Below are 22,327 nucleotides of genomic sequence, written 5' to 3'. Positions count from 1 at the left end.
AGGGCCTGGTTTCTTAGCAGAATGCCACTGGGAAAAGGCTCGGCTGGTGTTTTTCGAAGTGATAATTGGAACTTCAAGGCTTTGCTGAGGAATTCAGTGGTGAATTTCTGATTTTCGGCTTTCTTTAAGCTCTCTAAGGCGTTAAATAGATAATTGCAGGCGCACAGAGGATGAATGATGAGGAATACCTGGTAAAACAACGCGCAGAGGTCGTGACCGCAGGTTGAACTGGTGCGCTGGAGGTCTTCTGGTCAGTTTAGTAGGTTGGTAGACAATTTGGACGTTGTTTGCATGCAGAGCAGAATAACGACGAACACACAAAATGACCAAAAAACGCGAAATTTTGGGTGAAATAGACCTTTTTACGCTTTTGGCGCGAATATGTGCTGACGTCAGCATGACGTCATTGGGTGGGGTCAAGGTCGGATGACGTCATACTGACGTCATCGGGTGACGTGGCGCTGTCTGGTTGGTACACGGTGGCGGTGACATGGCAGGACAGGTGGACCAATGGGAGGGACAGGGAGGTCGACGGGGCAGCGTACCTGGGTGACGGGGCGGTGACGCGTTGCTGATGCGGTGATGACGTGGGTAGGCGGGATAAGGAAATCCGGAAACCAGCAGTGGTTTCATATCGCACCGCCTCCTGTACGGGGCGGTATCGGTCAGTAGTACCTCCGACGTATGGTGGTGAGGGCACGTCGTAGTGGAATGACGTCCTCCAGATACGGACGTCGGGAGATATCTATCGGTCATCGGATGGGCTCCGACGTCACGATGATCGTTAGATCTACGGACTTTGATCGGACGGCGGACGCGAGGCAGATGTGACGGGAGGTTAGTACAGGTATCGGTCAGACGTCGGAAGGGGTCCAACGCGATCAGGGCCGTCGGATCTGTAGGCCCTTGATCTAATGGTGGTCGGGGAGGTGACATGTGTGGAATATACGGATGAGGGCGGAGGCAAATAAACCTGCTTTTGAGCGCTTTTCTAATGTATTTTGATAAAAACAATTATATGCGCCAACCTTGGCTAACAGGCGGAAAGTGGGTTTTATGCTCTTTTGGCTCTTTGAAGCGGGTAAGGTGGGGTTTAGGGCCCTTTTTAAAGGTTTTATGTGCAAAAGGGGGTAGAGATAGAGGAACTGGCTTATGAGGAAAAGGGGTATTTGGCATAGGTTTATCAACATGACCTGATGTCATTTGATCCCTGACTTGTAACTTTATTGGCTATAATGCCAAGGGGGTGGGTATTTATAAGAGTTTGGGATTTATACACCTTGGTGTTAGTAATATTAGGGGAATAGGCGATATGAGGATTTATACAATAGAATTAGTGTTAATATGAATGAAGGGAGCAAATGAAGAGGATCTTACTGAGTTTATATGAAAGTGATTTAGTTTTGAGAGTAGATCAAAATGAAAAGTTTTTAGACAAGAAATGTGGCTTCTGAATGAACCAGAACCACCTAAAAACCATGATCTTTCTCCATAAATCTCAGCTAAAAAGAGAGGGAATGTTAGTGATGAAATGAAGGGGGAGAGGGAGGTTAGTCATGCTCCTGCTGTAGTCTTTTACTTTGCTGCCCATCATCACCATTCTTGCAATGATAGGACTCACTTTCTGCGACCCCAACTACCTACCCAGCTGCTTACCTAGCATTTTTTGTTTCTCCTTGGAGGGTGCACTTGGACTTGCAAACCCTTACTTGCCTTTTCTTTTCTTTGGCTTTTTCTTTATTCTTTTCTCTATCTATTTCTACCCTTATCTCTTCCAAGGTCCCAGATTAAACTGTTGGGATCCTTTTCTTCTCTACCTAAACTACTTGTCTGCCAAGATTAAACAGTTTGGACAGACTTCTTTCTCTATTCTATAACTCAAAATTGAACACATGGCATGATCCAGATTAGACTGTTGAATCATCCACAAAATTGAAATAAGGTCCTCAATACTTGAAACACTTTACCCACCTCTTGCTTTCTAGGAAATATGGGATCTTTGGGATACCAAAGCAGAGCATATTTGGCCTTTCTCTTGCCAATCATGAAATATGAAACCTATTGGTATAGGTATCCAACACATGGAATTTTGGGTTCTTGGCCAACTTTATTGCAGAGGTATTGTCAATCATGAGTGGAGTTGATTGTACTTGTTTTACCTATAGATCTTCAAGAATTTTCTTGAGCCAGACAATTTCTTTTGTTGCTTCAGCTGCTGCCACGTATTCTGCTTCTGTTGTGGAATCTACTGGTACTGATTGTTTGTGTGATCTCCAGGAGACAACTCCTAATCCAAGACTCATAGCATATCCTGGTGTTGATACCCCAGTTTCTTTGTCTCCATCGAAGTCTGAATGAGAGTATCCAATCAAGATGAAGTCGTCCACCTGTGTATACTTGATTCCAAAGTCTTGAGTTCCCTTCAAGTACCTTAGACTTCTTTTTGCAGCAGACCAATGTCCCTCACAAGGCTTTTGCATAAACCTGGAGAGGATTCCAATAGCAAACGAAATGTTTGGTCTAGTAGTAGTTAGGTAGTTGAGACTTCCTACAAGATATCTATACTTTGTTGCATCCTCAAATTCTTTTCCTTCAATAGATGTGAGCTTTAAGTTTTGTTCCATTGGAGTAGTAAGAGGATTACACTCTGTCATGCCAAACCTATTCAACAGATCTCCAATGTATTTCTTTTGAGAAAGAAATATGGACTTTGGATGTTGGGTTACTTCAATGCCAAGATAGTAATGAACATAGCTGAAATCAGTCATTTCAAAACTTTTCCCCAATTCCTTCTTTATGGGTGCAATGTAGCTTTCATTTTTCCCTGTCATCAAAAGATCATCTACATATACCACAAGATATACAATTGTTTTGCAAACTTTCTTGACAAATAAAGTTGCATCATTAAGATCAAAACGTTTGAAGTTGAGTTTCAGAAGATTCTCAGTTAGTTTTTCATACTAGGCTCGCGGTGCTTGTTTGAGGCCATACAAGGACTTCACAAGTTTTCATGCTTTATGTTCATGTCCTTTCACAGCAAATCCTTCAGGCTGGGACATAAAAACATTCTCTTTTAGATCTCCATTCAAGAAAGCAGTTTTTACATCCATTTGATGGACTTTCCAACTCTTCTGAGCTGCTAGTGCAAAGAGTGTCCGGATGGTATCCCATTTTGCTGTGGGAGAAAAAGTCTCCTCATAATCGATCCCTTCCTTCTGTGCAAAACCTTTTGCCACAAGCCTAGCTTTGTGCTTGTCAAGTGAGCCATCAACTTTATACTTGTTCTTATAGACCCAATTGCAGCCAATTGGTTTGGTTCCTAATGGAGGGTCAACCAGCTTCCAAGTGTCGTTATTTATGAGGGCATCATACTCCTTTTGCATCGCTTCTTTCAATTCATCATGAGAAGCAGCTTCTTTGAAGGAAGTTGGTTAAAAATCTGTAGAGAAGTTCAATTCACAATCATAAGAAACATCCATATCAACAGGTGAATTAGAGTCATCTACATTACCTCCATTTTTCCGGTTTGAATTTCTAGTTCCTATATTTCCAACTTCATCAGGATGAACACTTTCAAGTGTCTCTGTCAGCCACTTTGGGGGACCTTTCTTAGATGGTCCAGGCTGCTCCGTTGATTGAGTTGGGACTGAATCAAGATTGAGTCTCCCAATTCTATCAATCACATCACTTAGAGCATCATCTGTTGTTGGAGTTTCATGTGGGGGAGAATGTTCCTCAGAAGAAGATTCCACATGTTGATCTAGTATAGGAATCCCCCCTTCAAGATGTGGAATCTAATTATCAAATTCTTGAAATGATTTTGTTTTTGCGAATCTATCCAAGCCATCAAGTTGCCACTCAACAACATTGTTAGTTTTGGATGATTCAAGAAAAATTACATCTCTAGATACAACAAACTTCTTATTTACTTCATCATAGAGGCAGTATGATTTGGAGGTGTTTGAATACCCTAGAAAGATACACTTACGACTTCTAGCACCAAGTTTGTTTCTATGTACCTTTGGTATCAAGGCATAATAGGTGGAACCAAAGACCCTGAGATGCTTTACAGAAGGAACATGTCCATACCACATTTCATATCAAGTCTTGTTTCTTATAGCATTAGATGGACATCTATTCTTTATATATGCAACACATAGAACATCATCAACCCAAAACATTATCTTTACATTTTTTAAGAAGAGCATGGATCGTACCATATTTAAGATTGTTCTATTCATTCTTTCAGCTACACCATTCTGTTGGGGATTATAAGCCACAGTTGTTTGATGTTTGATCCCATGTTGGCGAAGATAGTTTTCAAATTCATTTGATGTGTATTCTTTTCCATTATCAGTGCGAATAGACCCAATATGAGATTGTGCATCATTTTCAATCCATTTATGAAAATTTTTGAATGTTTGAAAAGCATCAGATTTGTTCTTCAATAAATAAACCCAACACATTCTGCTGTAGTCATCAATAAATGTCATGATATATTTATTTCCATTTGCAGAAGTAATAGGCATTGGACCACATAAATCTGAATGAATGAGTTCAAGTTTTCTATGTGCTCTTGAATGTGAATCATGAAAAAACTGTTTGCTATGCTTTCCTAGAATGCAAGCATCACATTGCTTAAGTTTCCTAGGAATTGTAGGCAAACCAGCAACACCATTTTTCTTCAACAAGCGGAGACTGTCATAGTTCAAATGTCCAAATCTAGCATGCCATAATAAACTTGATGGAAGTGTACCTTCTTCATGATAAGAATTGTATGAGAAATGTTGTGAACGAGCAGAGGTTCCTTGCAGCTTGAGAAGCCTTTCTTCTTCTATTCCCCTCATGACAAGTGAGTGGTCAGCTGCTTTTCTTACCTCAAGCTTGCCATCAAACATATGAATGGAGTGACCTTGCTGGCGGATGTGGACCAAGGACAACAAGTTTCTCTTGAGATGTGGGAGATATAGAACATGATGCAGAAGAAAGTCTGGAAGACCAGGCAGCTTAAGCCTGATCGTGCCAAGCCCTGATGGCTTGATTTTTGATTGGTCTGCAAAGTATACTACTCCATCAACATTGTCAGTGAAATCTTCAAAAAAATCTTTTCTATGAGTCATGTGGGAGGTTGCTCCTGAATCAAGCAACCAATCATTTTTCCAAGAAGCAAGTGAAGCATTAAATAAATATTCATTTACTCCAATGTTACATTGTTCCACAACATAGTGAGAAGATTCAGGTGCTTTACCTTTGTCTGTATCATCAGTTTTACCTTTTTGTTGGTTTCTTTTATGCTCAATTTTGTCCCATGGTAGCTTGCATGTAGAGGCATCATGTAATCCATTTCTTTTGCAGCGTATGCAGTGCAAATCTACCTTTTCTCCTTGAGAATGTATACCCCCCCTGCCTCTGAAATATCTTCCTCTTCCTCTTCGACCACCTCTTCCTCTTGTAGAATCTTGAGCAAGATGCTTTTCTTTATGAGCAAGGCACACAACCTCTTCAGAAGATTTCGGGGTTGTCTTCTTTCCAAAAGCTTTCTCTCTTTCAGCAAACTTTTTCACAAGAGAGTGAAAGGTTATATCTTTGATATTTCCATTTGCTTGCAATGACTCAAGATAATTGGAGTAAGTAGGATAAAGTGCCTTGAGAAAAGCGATAAGAAGAATATCCAATTCAACCTTAGTGGATTTGATATCATGCATTATAGACTTTACTTTAGATTTAAGAGCAAGAGGATCATTATTTTGCAGTTCAAGAGTGAAGAGTTTAATCATGAGTTGAACAACTTCAAGTGCAGAATGTGAGTCATAAAGTTCTTCCAGCTCTTGTAAGGCTTCAAAGGCAGTTGAATATGACGAAATATGGTGACTCACCTCTTCATTTACAGATGTTGTGATTAAAGCATAAGCTTTGTTTTTCTTGTTTTCCCAAATGACGAACTCTTTGTCTGAGGTAGGCTGTACTGGTTCATTGTCTTCGTCTTCGACACACACTCCTTTCCACAACTCATTGAAAATGATGGTGTGTTTTATCATCTAGGGCCATTTAGGATAGTTCTCCTTGCCAGTGAGAACTATTCCCACCATGGATATGATTGAATGCATTCTGTAACAAAAAACTTCTGCTGCAAAATTTTACTCTTAATGGGAAACAATATACATCTGATATGATGGGACAACAAACTCAACTTGACAGCAAATGTCAATACCCAAGATATATATATCTGACCCCTTTTTTTTGTTTCTTTTTACATAGATCACCTAATGCAACCCTTCAAAAAGTTTTAACACACAAAGGCGATTTTAAAACATGCACAAATCAGGGCTCAACTCACATATACATTATAGGACAGCGTACCAAAAATAGTTCAAAATACCATGTATATTCAACGCATGGCTTCAACGCTTGCTCTTCATAAACCAGTGAACAGTTTCTTGTATACCACGCTTGGCCAAAAAAATTCAACATATGGCCAAAAAATTTCAGCGTTCAATACCAATGTTACCAACGTTTTATGTCAAGAAAACTTCAGCATTCAGTACCAACGTTTTATGTCAAAAAACTTCAGCGTTCAATAAGACTATCGTTAATATAATGCCATGAACTTCTACGCATACAATGACAGCAACTTTAATATACCACAATGCCAGCGTAAATACCAGCGTTATATGCCAACGTTATATATCATACAAGTGCGTGGAGGCACCAGTTCTCAGAATTGGGAGACCACCAACAGTCGACGTCCCTCCGAGCAGGCGTCGAATTCCTGAAAACAGTGCCATTTCCGTTGTGGGGATTACGGTGCCCCCCCTTGACTCATTAACCTTTGAGCACTGCTGAAAATGACTAAGGATTTTATTTTGGGATAGAGATGGGCATGGGCACAAAAGATAATTCTAGGGATCCCATCAATGGCCGCACTGGAATAGTCGGACAGAGATGTTTATGATCCACATTAAAAATCCCACAGATCGATTAGGACTCACAAATGTTTGAGCACCGGTGAAAACGACTAAAAATATCTCTGGCACAGAGAAGACAAAATATGAAGAAAACTCACAGAAATCAATTAGGACTCATTAACCTTTGAGCACTGGAATAGTCGGACAGTCGACGTCCCACGTTATGGCAGAAAACGTTATGTGGACAGTCCAGAGAGCACAGGTAATGCAGCGTTTAGACCTGGCAGCGACTGTGGAGGGGGCAGGTCTGAATATATGGAATATGGCAGACAGAGGGTGCAACTAATTATATGGAGGAGCAGCGCAGCTATATGGAGAGCAGACTAGGGAGTTACAAGGGACATAAGAGCTAAAAAAGGAGCTGGCTCTGATACCATGTCAGGCCAGGCAGTAACTCCATAAGGCAAAAAATGATTTGTGTATCTTATTCCATCAGGTAGGTCTTCATTATATACATGAGGGAGAGACTGTTCAGTTCATCTCCCGATGAGTGTTCATATTTCTAATTTTTGAATTTACATAAATTCACCCAATCACAAGGATTAGGTGTCAACACAATGAAGAATGGAAGAAGTTGGATCAGAAGGTAAAGAGCACAATATGATCATGTGTCTCAAATTCAATATTGCTGAATGTATCAGGGGAAGCTACGACGAAGGATTTGTGTGAAAAGTTAGGGACTTTGTACTAATCTAAGTCTCTAGTGAATAAACTGTTCCTACGAAAAAATCTATATAACCTGAGGATGAAAGATGGAGACTCAGTGACAAAACATCTAAACACATTTAATATTGTGGTAAGTCAGTTATTATCTATTGATATTAAAATTTAAGATAAAGATAAGTGCATCAGTTTGTTGTGTTCTCTACCAGATTCATGGGATAGTCTGGTTATTGCAATAGGTAGCAATGCAATTGCCTTGCAGTTTGATGAAATAGTCTCATCCTTGCTAATGGAGGAGATGAGATAGAAAAATATGGAGAGTTAGAATGGTGATGCCTTGTCTATACGAGGACGGTCCTAGAACAGAAACAAAAATAAGTCATCGAGTGGGAGATCTAAATCTAGAGGGAGATCTAAATCTCTAGGAAAATATGTAAAGGTGGTGTGCTGGAAATGTGGAAAGGAAGGGCACTACAAAAGGGACTGTAAATCTAAAGCTCCTGACAAAGGAAAGGGATCTGATGATGCTCCTTCTGCAGAGGTGAAAACCACCTCAGATGAATGTGGGGATGTGTACTTGGCCTCTTCAAGTACACATGTAGATCATGAGGCATGGTTGATTGAATCAAGTACATCCTTTCACTTAACTCCCGACAGAGAGTGGTTCTGCAAGTATGAGAAATATGATGGTGGTGATGTCTTCTTGGGGGATGACAGGAAGGCTAGAATCGTTGGTCGTGGAAAAGTAAAGTTGAAGGTGCAAGGTGGAAGGGTTATAACACTTCCAGGTGTTCTGCATATTCCTGCATTGGCCAAAAATTTGATTTTTGTAAGCAAGTTGGATGATGCAGGTGCAAAAATAGTGTTCGAGAAGGATACCTGCAAAATGGTTGGGGGAGCACTGGTATTGATGTGTGGAGTTCAAATTGGAACTCTGTACAAGATGCAAGGTAGCACTGTTGTTGATGGGTGCAATAGTTCTATGGTTCCTGAAAGTGGAGCAGAAAATCTAGTGGTCTCTAGAGAGAAGACCATGCTGTGGCATCAAAGGCTTGGACATATTGGAGAGAAGGGCCTTCGAATACTTCATGGTAAAGGCATGGTAGAATGTATGAGTAATATCTCTCTGGATTTTGATTTCAGTGAAAATTGTGTATATGGGAAGTAGAATAGGGTGAGTTTCCCCTCTAGTGCTAAGAGGGTGAAACAGATATTAGAAATTGTGTGCAGTGATGTGTTTGGACCTATGAAGGTTCCATCACTGGGTAAGTCTATGTACTATGTATCATTTATAGATGACTTCTCAAGGATTACATGGATATATTTCCTTAAGAATAAATCTAAAGTATTTGACAGGTTTAAAGAATTTAAGGCTCTGGTGGAAAACGAGGCAAAGAAGAAGATAAAGGTGTTGAAGACAGATAATGGTGGAGAGTTTTGTAGTAAGGAATTTGATGAATTCTGTAAGAAGTGTGGTATAGCATGGTAGAAGGCTACTCCATACACACCTGAGCAAAATGGAGTTGCAGAAAGAATGAACAAGACATTGATGGAAAGGGCAAGAAGCATGCTCAGTGGTGTTGGGTTAGGACAGGAATTCTGGGCAGAGGCAGTGGAGACAGCTTGTTACCTGGTCAACAGATCACCTTCATCAGCGTTGGACGATAAGACTCCACAAGAATTATGGACTGGTAAGAAACCCTCTCTTTCACATTTGAGGGTATTTGGATGTGATGCATATGTACATGTTCCAAAGGAGAAAAGAACTAAGTTGGATAGTAAATCTAAAAAGTGCATCTTTATTGGGTATAAGGATGGTTTAAAGGGTTATAAGCTTTGGAACCCAGTAAGAAGGAAGATTGTGTACAATCGAGATGTGGTGTTTAGAGAGGTAAAAGATGTTATTAAACATGAATTCCAACCAAAGGAACCTGAGAATATAGAGTTTGAGCTTAAGAAGGAAGAATTAGACTCTACAGCAGAGGAGGAATCAGAAGATGAAGAGCCACAAACTCCAGGTGTGAGAAGATCGGTTTGAGAAAGAAGGCAGCCAGAAAGGTATAGTCCATCTACTTTCTATTCAAATTTTGCTTTATTTATTACTGATAATGACCCTATAACTATGAAGGAAGCAATAGATTCAGAGGATGGAAAACTCTAGAAAGAGGCCATGGTTGATGAAATGACATCTTTGCACAAAAATGAGGCTTGGGATCTGGTGGAGTTGCTGGTTGGAAGGAAACCCATTCGTAGCAAATGGGTGTTCAAGAAGAAGACAAATTCAGAAGGAAAGGTGGAGAAATACAAAGCTCAGTTGTTAGCAAAAGGTTATTCCCAGGTGCCGGGGATTGATTTTGGTGATATTTTTTCTCCTGTTGCCAAGGTAGCTTCTATTAGATTACTTTTATCTGTTGCTACTACTTTTGATTTTGAGGCAGAATAGATGGATGTGACGACAAAATTTCTTCACGGGGATATGGAAGAAGAGATCTACTTGAAGAAACCTAAAGGTTTTGCGGTGAAGGGTAAGAAAGAACTGGTATGCAAGTTAAAGAAGTCTCTGTATGGGTTAAAACAATCACCAAGGATGTGGTATCGGAAATCTGATACATTTATACGGGGAATTGGCTTCACCAAAAGCAAAGTAGATCACTGTGTCTATTTTAAATTAATTGGTGACCGTGTTATTTAACTGGTCTTGTATGTGGATGATATGTTGCTGGTTGGAAATGACAAATAAATTATTCAGGATTTGAAGACCCAATTGTCCTCCAAATTTGACATGAAAGATCTTGGTGCTGCAAACTATATTTTGGGCATGGAAATTAAAAGAGATCGGGCAAAGAGGAAGCTCTGGTTAAACTAGAGGAAGTATGTCGAGACAATACTGCAGAGGTTTAATGTGTAGGATAGTAAACTGGTGAAGGTTCCTATTCCTGTAGGTGTAAAGTTATCTGCTAAATAGTGTCCCAAGACACAAGAAGAGGAAGAGGACATGTCTCGTGTTCCATATGCAAGTGTAGTTGGTAGGCTAATGTATGCAATGGTTTGTACTAGACAAGACATTGCACATGTAATGGGAGTATTGAGCAGGTTTATGTCAAAACCAGGGAAGGAGCACTGGACATCAGTGAAGCGGGTTTTTAGGTATTTGCGTGGCACTAGTGATTATGGTTTGTGCTACCAAGGAAGACTAGGATTGGATAGAGTGTTGGATATTCGTGGCTTTGTTGATGCAGACTGGGCTGGAGATCTGGATCAAAGAAGATACAAAAGTGGGTATGTGTTTAACCTATTTGGAGGTGCAGTCAGTTGGATGAGTAAGAAACAATCTTTAGTGGCACTATCAACTACAAAGGCAGAATACATGGTAGCCACTCATGCAAGCAAGGAAGAAGTTTGGTTGCAGAGATTGTGTTCAAGTATGGGGTTAGTATAGGGAGCTATAAGGATAGACTGTGACAGCCAAAGTGCAATTTTCTTGGCAAAGAACCCTGCTTATCATTCAAAGACAAAGAACATTGATGTTTAGTATCACTTTGTGAGGGATATGATAGAAGACAAAAAGGTCTTGCTGGTAAAGGTGGACACTTTGAAGAATACTACAGAGGCATTGACAAAATTTGTGAGCTCTGAGAAGTTGTCTTGGTGTCGAGAAGCAATGGGCATTGCAGGGCTGGATAAATGACTAAGCTCTCCTGTGGCCCCCTGTGGAAAGAAAACAACAAGTGAGAGAATGTTGGGCTGTGTTATATTCTTTCCATGACTATCCTATGTAGTGAACCGGGGGGTTAGAGGGGGGGTGGAGGCCCCCCTTCATTGTGTCGATTGTGCAAAAGGGGGGTCACAAGGGGGTGGGTAGCCCCCCTAAATAGGGTTCGGGGCAACACCCCGAGGAATTTTTTTTGTTGGATCCTATATTAGGTTCGGCGGACCTACCTATGGTTTTGTGAATGGTTTTCACACATGGTTTTGGACGCGATGGTTTTCGGTCCATGGTTTTGGACGCGATGGTTTTCAATCCATGGTATTGGATGCTTTTGCATGCATAAATATGTATTGTAACATTGAAAGGAACATAATGAAAAATCAAGCTGGTAGTCATGGTTTTGGGATCCAGGGGAAAATATCTGTGTATATGTGTTTTATGTTTTATGCTATCGTATTGTTTATTTTATGTGTTTTAGCATTCCTATGCAGGTATTTTCTGTACGGGGTCAAAACCTACAATTATGGGACAAATCTACAAGGTGGAATATTACAGGAATGTAAACAGGATAATAGGTACATGGAGCTTAGGAACAAGTTACAACAGATTATAGGTAGAGGTACAGGTGCACAGGATGTGAATTGTCATCTCTCAGCAAATGGCTTGATCAGATTTAGGGTTAGGATATATGTGCCAGACAGTAGTGAGCTTAATAATATTATCTTGAGGGTGTTTCATGCAAAACCATATTTAGGACATCGAGTATATCAAAAGATAATTACTGCAGTGAAGAAATTCTATTATTGGGAAAATCTGAAGAAGGGTGTGGCAGAGTTTGTGGCTAGGTGCTTGGATTGTCAGTAGGTGAAGGCAGAGTGTAAGCACCTAGGTGGACTACTATAGCCAATTCTGATTCCAAAGTGGAAATGGGAGGTCACTTCTGTGGACTTCATTACAAGTTTTTTGAGGACATATAGACACCATGATTCTATCATGGTTGCGGTGGACAGGTTGACAAAGGTAGCGCACTTCATTCCATTGAAGTCCACTTATTCAGCTAGTGATGTAGCACAATTCTTCATTAAGGACGTGGTCATATTGTATGGTGTTCCAAAGAATATTGTGTCATATAGGGATGCTAAGTTAACTTATAGATTCTAGAAAGAGTTGTTTCCAGGTTTAGGTACAGAGTTGGACTTTAGTACATCTTATCATCCACATACATATGGACAAATATAGAGGGTCAATAAGATATTAGAGGTTATGTTGAGGATGTATGTGATGTATCAACAGAGGAGATGGGAGGATTACCTTCCATTGGTTTGGTTTTCTTATAATAATGGGTATCAGGAGTCTTTTAGGAACTTTATGGGTGGAGTTGCAATAATCCCATTTGTTGGAGTGATCTAGTGAATAAGGTGTTGATTGGACTGAATATGTTGGTGGAGATGGAACATGAAATGAAAGTAATCAAGAATAATATGAAGACAGCATAGGATAGATGAAAAAGTTATGCATATCATAATAGGTTATTTAAGGAGTTTCAGGTTGGGGAACAGGTGTACTTGCGCATCAAGCCCAAGAAGAGCTCCTTGTGGAATGGATCATGTGTCAAGCTCACACCTCGGTTTTGTGGACCTTTCAAGATACTTGAAATGATGATAACAGTAGCCTATCGACTTGCATTGCCTCTAATAGTGAAATTCCATAATGTTTTCCATGTGTAATTTATTGAGAAGTATGTTAAATATGTTGAACATGTGATTGGCTAGTCTATATTGCAGCTGGATCCAAAAGGAGAATTCTAATCGGAATTGTAGTGTATATTGTAGAGAAATATGCTCATGCTCCGAAACCGAGCAATTGAGCATGTTAAAGTGCAGTGGAAGAACTTTGGACCCGATGTAGCTACATGGGAGATGGATGATCAGATGCGGGCTATGTATCCTTCTTTATTCACTAGTTGAGTGAATGGTTTTGGTATATGTTTGGTATGATTTTTTTGGTATGTGTATGTATATGTATGTGGATGTAAATACCGCCATGAGTTGTGTTATAAATCTCCAATAAGCAGTATGGGTGTCATGTCATTATGATTATGTAGCTATGTGGTCATGTTGGTTTGATTCTAAGGAGGTTGACCATTGTAATTATTGCATCAAGTTAAGTTGTAAATTTCCATAGGAAGTATGTCAACTGTCTTGTTGGTTGTAGGTGTCATTAAATACCAAGACAATGTCCCCCCAAGGGGGAGGGTTTTGTAATAACCTTGGTGAAAATTCCATGTAATAAAAGTTAATAAAGGAAAAACAACAACCATGGTTATGGGACACTTATTCCAAGTTGAATGTTGGGAAATACATCCTAGTGTGGGTGTTCATTTGGTTTATTATGGCTAAGGAAATTGGCAAATGTTTTGGAAAGGAAAAATGGCATTAATTAACATTTTATTTATGAAAATAAAGGAGATTAGGAGAAAAGGAAGATGAAACCTAATAAGTTGCATGTGAGGGGAAAAATGAAGGAAAATAATGGAAAATGAATAAAATAAAGGCCTCATTGATAAAACGGCTTTTGAGGATTAGTTGGTATCCTTTGTTAGTTTAACCTTTTTCCAGTTAGTTTTGGAGCTCTCTTTCTATTCTCTCTCTCTCATACTCTTGGACACAGAGTTTTCTTGGAGCAATTTAGCATTGGATCAAGAAAAGAAAAGAAGGTAAGAGGAAGTAAATATTAAGCAAGGAAGAACGAGATCAAGCAATTAAAGTGGGATTATTTGCATGGTGATTTCCTTGCTAGTTTTGGCATGCATGGTTATGCATATGTGTTCTTAGTTCTCTTGGTGTCATGGGCATGTGTTTTGCCAAGTGGGACAATATTCTTCAGCCTTTCCTTTCCATTTCTAGATAACTTTGGTGTTGGTGGGTTCGTTTGTATGTGGTTGAGTTGGATTGTCGAATGGACTCGAAGCTGAGTGGGATGGTCCAATAATTATTCACAAGGCCTAGAAATATTGGGATGGGATACACGGTAAATCTTGAATGTGAACACCTCGATTAATCCTAGGAATCTCTTGAAAAGTAATGGTGGGATACACGGTAAAGCTCAGTGGTGAGTACCCTTGATTGGGCCTAGGAATCCTGGGATGGGATACACAGTAAAGCCCAGAGGGCGGAGACCTCGTAGGCCTGGGAATCCCTTAAATAGTAATGGAGGGATACACAATAAAGCTGAGGGATTGAGATGGATAAATTCCTCACGGTGTAGGTGGAGAGATCCGATGGCATCCATGCTTGTTTTTAGCCTAGTGATCTGGTGAGGATTGCAGTAAAGCCTAGTATTGTATGTTTATTGTTTATGGCCTAGTGATCCGGTAGGGATTGCAATAAATGTTGGTTCTATTGTTGAGGGTGAGGTGGTGTAGCCTCAAAAATCCCTGATTGATTTTGGTTATAAGTCCCACATTCATCCTCGGAATATGGAACAAGGGTGATTGGTTGAAGAGAGACTTGGATCAACTAATCTACAGTCGGGTAGAATGTGGTAGTCCCATACCGGGTTGGCTTTTGCATTCATTAATAAGAGTTCCTTTCCTTGGTATTTTATGATCAAATTTATTGGTTCATATGAGGCATTTATGGCTAATGTATCCTTGTTATTTATGTTGATTGTATTCTAGTTATGAGCATGTTTTATGATAGTGATGATGTATGGCTCTCTTCATGTTTTGATTTGTAAATGAATGTACAATGAATATATGACATAATAGATGATAATGCACATAATGTGATAAGGCATCAATTCTTCTTATGATTCTCATATAAGTATGAGACCCCTATGCTGAGATCTATTGTTATGACCTATAGAATGCATATTTGTGACATGTTTGATGAAATACATGTCATGGTTAGTAGGGGTCTAGTCAAGTATTTATTCAAGTATTTGTGTTTGTACCATTTTTTTGATGTTACTTTTTGTTCCTAAAAGTTTCATGGAGTTCTAGCCTAAGCCTTGGCCCTGAAAAAGTGGCATAGAATTTGGGGTCGCAGGCTCATAACTAGCTAAAAAATACCCTAGTCCCTTGCATGCCTATGTTGTGAGAGAAATTGGAGGGCCCCAATCACATGCATGCCCATGTCATGGGAGTGACTGAGGCTCTAGGGAAGTGAAGTGTCAATTTGTCTCAGGGGTTGATCACTTAGAAGGGTTGGTTGGATCCTATAGGTTTTGTGGTATGTACAAAAGGTTAGATTGGTTGTGTTGTGTTAGTTCCACTTCCCCAATTGTACATAAGGATTTGAATGAGATTATAGTAGCATCTTGTCACATGTTTATCCCAGCAGACAGGTTAACTTCGGTAAATGTGGGAGGAGGGTGTTACATTAGATCCATTTTACTTTTTCCCCTGGGAAAATCAGTAACTTTCATTAATATTTTGAAAATTACATAAGCAGATGCCGCGGCATTACTGTGAAAGTTCATACAAAATTCACCTTTTCAGGTAGTTCTCAGAGTCATAACAAAAAGTTCTAGTTACATCCATGATCTGTGCTTTACAACCTATTTACTAATACAAAAAGTTCCTGTTCATAAATATATCAGCAGTTCATATTGTTCTCTGTTCACTATTTAGCTGTTGGGACTGTTGTCCCGCTGCATCCTCTGATCTATATATGGCCGGTGGTAAAACTGATGTTCCTCCGACCCATTCTGCTCCACTATTTGTCCATTGCCTCGTGGAAGTGACGAGGCCTCTTTGGATAGTTTGTCAGCCTCGCTATTGTGTTCTCTGTAAATGTGCACACATGTAAAATGTTCAAATGCTGCTTTGAGAGTAAGAGTATTTTGAAATAAATTGCTGAGCATGTGTACATGGCAATTTGTCACATTATTAATCCAATTTACAACCACCATTGAGTCCCCGAATATGTTGAGCTGTGTAATATGATGAGATAAAGCAAAATGAAGTAGATTATATAATGCAGAGAGCTCAGCAAAATTGTTCGTTCCAATACCAAAACCCAATTTTGCGAGATATCTATGATTTTCGTTAAAGTGCAATACAAATCCACCACCACACCCTGTTTGATTCGATGCACCATCGAAAAAAGCCCAAGGGATTGTTCTGTCAATCTCAGGCATAGGCTGAATAACACGGGTTCTGGTTCGGGACGGTTCAGGAAGTTCCTGGTATGCTGCTATGACTGCTATTTCAATATGGCTTCCCGAGAAAGGTTTATCTTCAAAAATGGCTCTGTTTCGAGCAAGCCATGCATACCAAATGGCCACAGGGGGGAGGTTTAATAGTTTGGATTCCGGGTGGCTACGGGCCCATGAGCACCAAGCCTCCTGTAGGTCAGCGCCGCTCCAGTCTCCCGTAATTCCCAACTGTTGACAGATATTCCTCCAAATGCTTTGAAACGTCGGGCAAGACAAGAATATGTGGTCTGTGTATTCAGATGCATTTTTGCAGAATATGCACCATGAGGGTCCCTGGATGGCTCTGCGGGTTAACTGTTCACCGGTAGGAACGATATCATGAAGCGCACACCAGAAGAAAAGCTTAGATCGAGGAGTGGCCCTTAACTTCCAAATGGAGTGCCACCAAGGTTGAACCTGATCCGGAGATCTGTGTGCAATGAGGGCACAATAGCCTTGTTTTGGGACATATGAACCATGGTCGGCCGGGCACCAGATCAATTCATCAGGCCCTTGCTTAATACGAATATGGGATTCAGATAGAGCCATGATATATTGATCCCATTCCTGGTGCCATTGGTTAGGTAGATCCAAAGAGTGGGCAGTTTTCCACGCCTGAGAAAAAATATCCGTGTGAAGTGGATCAGCAATCTATGCAAAATGTTGTATCCCCCGGCCTTGTAAATAATCAATAATCTCCTGGTTTAATATATGTCTGCCTCCACTATTGCTCCAAGGGTCCAGGCCAATCCTGCCTGTCATTCCATCATTGATGCGCCATGCCAAGTTGTCCCGAATGAGAGGGAGTGAGTCAATCAAGGCCTTCCATACAGATGAGCCCCCCTTTGAAGACCAGGATGGAAGATGTGCCCAATCCATTATATTTTGAGGCCAAATGTATTTGTGGTATGTGACATGAGTCCACAGATTTTGTCTAGTGAGCAAGATCCATCCCATCTTGGCAGCAAGTGCTTTAGCGAAGTCAGGGAGCTCCTTGAGGCCCCATCCACCCCACTTCTTAGGTAATGATATTTTCTTCCAGCTGATCCAAGCAAATGTACGTTTCTCCTTATTCCCATTCCAAAGATAACGGTTACAAAGCTGCTGTATCCTTCCCAGGATAGTCCTAGGAATCCATGCTAGTGCCATCCAGAAGACTGGGGTAGCTTCTAGCACTGATTTTATGAGCACCAGTCTGCCAGCTCTAGATAGATATCTGTGGCTCCAACCTAGTAGCCTCTTTTCAAGTTTGGCAATCAACCAGGCCCAATCAGCAATCCTTTGGCCAGAGGGTTTCAGATTGAAACCGAGGTATTTAAGACCTCTATCTAAAGAGTGCACCAAGAAAGGAAAAGCCTGTAGTGCAATCCTGGTCTCTTGGACCGAGGTGCGAGCACATGTGATGGTGGATTTCGATTGGTTAGGCAACATACCTGTGGCCGCAGAAAATCTTTGCAAGATTTTCAAGAAGTTCCTGGAGTCTCTGATACTTCCATCAAGAAGAATAAGAACATCATCTACAAATAGTAGATGTGTAAGATAGCACAAATCTGATATCCCAAGCCCACCAATATCCCCATTCCTTTTAGCAGCTTCCATGAGACGACTGAGTCCTTCCATAACTAAGAGAAATAGTAGTGGTGATAGTGGGCATCCTTGTCGCAGACCTCTCTCTGAGTGAAAAAAAGAGGATGCCGAGCCATTGATGAGAACATTGAACGAGGGAGAAGTGATACAAGCCATAATCCATGTAATATAGGAGTGTGGAAACCCCAGATGGATCAGAATCATCTTAAGATAGAGCCAGCTGACCCGATCGAAGGCTTTGGAGAGGTCAATTTTGAGAAGGATGGCTTTCAGACTTTTGGACCAAATGGAATGAAGGGCCTCTTGGGCAAGTCCAATGGCCTCATGTATCTGACGAGAGTCTAGGAACGCGAATTGCTGGGGAGCTATAGCCCGGGAGAGGATAGGTCTGAGTCGATTTGCTATGGTCTTGGAGATGATTTTATACAAACAGTTGCAAAGCGATATGGGTCGATAATCATCAAAGGATTCAGGGGAATCAGATTTGGGGATAAGGGCGATGAAAGTGGAGTTAATAGCATGATAAATAGATCCAGTTGTACGACTCTCCTCCACCACCCTCAGCAGATCCTGTCCCAGCACCTCATAGAAAGCAAGATAGAATTCAATGGTCCATCCATCTGGGCCGGGACTTTTGTCTTTCTTGAACCACTTCATAACCCCTTCAAGTTCATCAGCTGTAACAGGCCCAGTGAGATCCGCCACATCATCATCCTCCACAAATCTAGGGAAGTGGTTAGCTACATGGATGATGTCCAGGAGTCCGACTTCCCTTGGACTCTTGTATAAATTCCTGAAGTGGGTGGTGCCGAGGTGAGCAAGCTTTTGAAAGTTATCTACAGACTCACCATTTGGGAAGGGAAGTTTCCATATAGTATTAGACACCTTCCTGCTCTTAGCATAGCTATGGAAGAACTTTGTGTTATCATCCCCCGCTTGAATCCATAGAGCTCTGCTTCTCAGCCGGATAGACTCCTCCCTCTCTTTGAGGATCTTGGCTTTTTGTCCTTCCAGGTTAATAAGTCTGCTCTTTTCAGCCCATGAGGTGAAACCCAAACCCCGATCGTCTGTAAGGTTACAGATATCGGCTTCTATTTGGGTAAGCTGAGAATTTTCCCTTTCGAGCTTATCCTTGGCCCACAGGATGGAAAGATGCTTTAGCTCTGCAAGATTTCTGCAGAAACTCCTAGCAAAAGATTCATTATCATTGATGGGGTGGGCTGTCCAGTAATCCTGCACCAGCTTGATATACGAGGGATCCTTCAGCCAGGTGTGATTGAATTTGAAAGGAGCTTTGGGCTTCTTAGTAGGCCCCTGAATCTCAAGATAAATTAGATCCATTTTACTATATACATTAAAAAAATAATTTATATTTATAATAATTATTTTCATAAATTTATACTTAAGTTTAATTAATAAATATATAAAATTGAATATTGACAATAAGTTCTTCTAAATTTTATATATAAAATATTAAAACAGTTACCCCGAATAGGTTGTTTCTGAGTGGGTGTTAGCCACCACCCGGCCTTGAGATGATGCCAATTCACATTAAAAGGGTTTTGGATCCCACCAAGTGCATTGCATGCACTCCCATTACTTGATTGATGATGGCTAGGAGATTGCACAAGCTTAAAATTCATTTGGATATTCCAAGTGGAATAGGGAGGCACAAGAGGACTCAACAAGATAATTCTATGAGATTGGAATATCTAGAGGAAAAAATTGATAGTATAAGCAGTCTAGCTAGGAGATTAGCCAACATCTCCTTCTCGTCGAATGAGGGTAGTGACCAGTCAGTATGGATGCCTGGAGATTTATCCCAATAAATGTTATGACATTGTGGTTTTTTTTCTTGCAACACTAGTAATTTGTTTTGTCAAAACATGTCAATGTATGTCAAGGTTTGGTACAACTAGCCTTTTGTTATAAGTTTCTATTTACAAGATGCTCTAGTTAGACTGGGTCTTAGAAACCTCGAGACTCTAAACTTATGTTACTTCTCTGGTTTCCCTTCGAGCTTACTAGTAACAAATTTTTTTGGTCTCTATAATCCTCATTTGATGTAATGCAAAGTGCCTAACTTGAAAAAATAAATAAAAGCATACAAACAAATTAAATTAAAAGTTTATAAAAAATGTTAAAGGAAATTCCAAGAATGTATATGTGTAATTATATGTAGAATATTTTTTATGATTTTTAATAAAATTAAAAATACAAATATTCATAGATGTACTATTTAGATAAATTTAATAATATTGTTAAGAATTGACATAGAACCATCTTGATTCCAAATCTAGCAAGCTCTAAGAATGATCAAATCTCTTGAGGTGCAAACTTTTTCTCAAGTTTTGCACTCAAGAAGGGGTTCACATTTTTAGAGATTTGATACCTCTAACCCTTGGTAAATCCATAGTTAAAATGAATATATGCATGTAATTGTAATATTAGTTTCAATAAAATCATTGATTAAATTTTTGGAAAAGTTGCAAAGATGAATATGTAGCTAAAATGAATATTAACATATTGATGTTATTAATATTTTAAGAAAAATACTAGGGGTGGCAGGAGGGGGAGGGATTCTTTGGGATCCTGTCGAGCATAAAAAAATCAAGTTTTCATGTGGGCTTGGTGAAGAAACCAACAACATGGCATAATTGTATGGTCTTCTCCTAGTCTTGTCCTTATCTAAGGACCTTGGAATCTCCATGATTGTTATTGTAGGAGACTTAATCATAACAATCCACCTTCTGCAAAAATATGCTACCTATAAAGGCAATAAATTAAATATTGTTTTGCAAATGATCAAGAGAATATTAGAATCCTTCCAGCATAAAATCTTCTATCATGTCCTTAGAAGCCAAAATTCAATGATAGACTAGCAAGCCATTCAAGAGTGTGGACTAGAGAAAGGCCAAACAAAGGTCAATGGAAAAAGGATTTGGAAAATCATTCCATGAATTGGCATATGTATATATAATATCTCTCTATGATTTTATATTTTAAATTATCAAGAGCCACTAGGGGAAAGGAAAATTTAACTACCAAATCCACGGGAATTATTGCAAATAAGGTGCATTCAATGACATATGATATGAGTTCCTCAAACGACAGTGGTCTCATATGGAAGGGGGCATCAGACCATCATGTTTTTCATGCACCATCTTGTCCTTTGTTATTTGTAAGGCTTCTCTGTGGGCCTTGGCTTGTAATTCTGAAATGTATGCTTGTGATCCTCTAGGTATTGCACTCCTTATCAACAACACTAGCGAGAAGGATTGACTTCGTGTTCAGGGATCATAAATGCCATTGACCATTCATGGAGTAGGGAACCTAGTTAGACAAGAATAATATTTATCTGATAAGGATGGATTGTGATTTGAATAGGAAGGAAGTCAGGTTCATTCTTCTCCATCCCTTGAGTCTTTGCCATTGAAGGAGAAGTCAGGACCAAGGCTTGTTTTGACTGTCGCATTAGAATTGTAGCCATGCTAAGTCCTAGAATATTTCAGAGACATCTCTATCATGAATCAAATATGAAGCCTATATAGGCAACATTGGACAAAGGCAAGTTCAGATTGCATACCCAGTAGACAAAGCATAAGGAAAGTAATAAGGGCTCACATGGTTTCTTTTCATAATTAGATTCAAACTTGGTAACACATTTTTTACAATCTTGGTACAAATTTCCTATTCTATTTGCAAGCTCATTAGTAGGTGTTTTCTCTTTGAATAATTGGTTCCATTTCTGTGAGGGCTTTGGTTTAGTGTTGTAAGGAGATAGGCCTGCGAATAGGAAAAGGAACAATTGCAGGGACCAAATGGACTCAAACAGACATCAAGATGAAGGAGAAGGTCCACCAGAGTTCCCTCTATGTCCCCATCCTCCTTTCATTAAAAACATTGATCTAATTTGGTAGCTTATTAAACAACTCTCATTCTAGGTAGTGAACCAATCAGACAAGTTGCTAGCCTTTCAGCAATAGTTGGATTGCCAAAATGATGAAATTGATGATACTCGTCATAAGTTGGAGAATATGCTGAGGAAAAGTATAGCAACGAGACCACAACCAGTAGAAGGAGCTACAAATTTTGAATTGAAGGTTGCAATGTCAAGAGTTCCCCTTATGTAAGTGAATAATTATTGTAAAACTATGTTTCTTTGTGGCCAATTTTGCAGGATATAAAACTGTAAAAATGCTAA

General features: G+C 39.9%; 1 protein-coding gene across 1 annotated transcript; it reads right to left on the bottom strand.

The window, feature by feature from the left end:
* Positions 1–15,966: 15,966 nt before the first annotated feature.
* On the bottom strand, positions 15,967–17,085 carry LOC149188258 (uncharacterized). Its single transcript, XM_089409907.1, has one exon. It carries the CDS (start codon positions 17,083–17,085, stop codon positions 15,967–15,969), a length of 1,119 nt encoding a protein of 372 aa, XP_089266033.1.
* Positions 17,086–22,327: the final 5,242 nt, after the last annotated feature.

The sequence above is a fragment of the Pinus tabuliformis genome, chromosome 3_1, assembly GCF_031772625.1.
Source record: "Pinus tabuliformis cultivar Carrire ecotype Pingquan chromosome 3_1, CPIR1, whole genome shotgun sequence".
In the NCBI taxonomy this organism is placed as follows: Eukaryota; Viridiplantae; Streptophyta; class Pinopsida; order Pinales; family Pinaceae; genus Pinus; species Pinus tabuliformis.
The sequence above is the reverse complement of the archived record's forward strand: the minus strand, read 5'-3'. Positions and strand labels throughout refer to the sequence as shown.

What these genes read in the sequence shown, in the direction of transcription:
- LOC149188258 (XM_089409907.1), bottom strand. Translation starts at nt 17,085, where the DNA reads ATGGCTCTATCTGAATCCCATATTCGTATTAAGCAAGGGCCTGATGAA.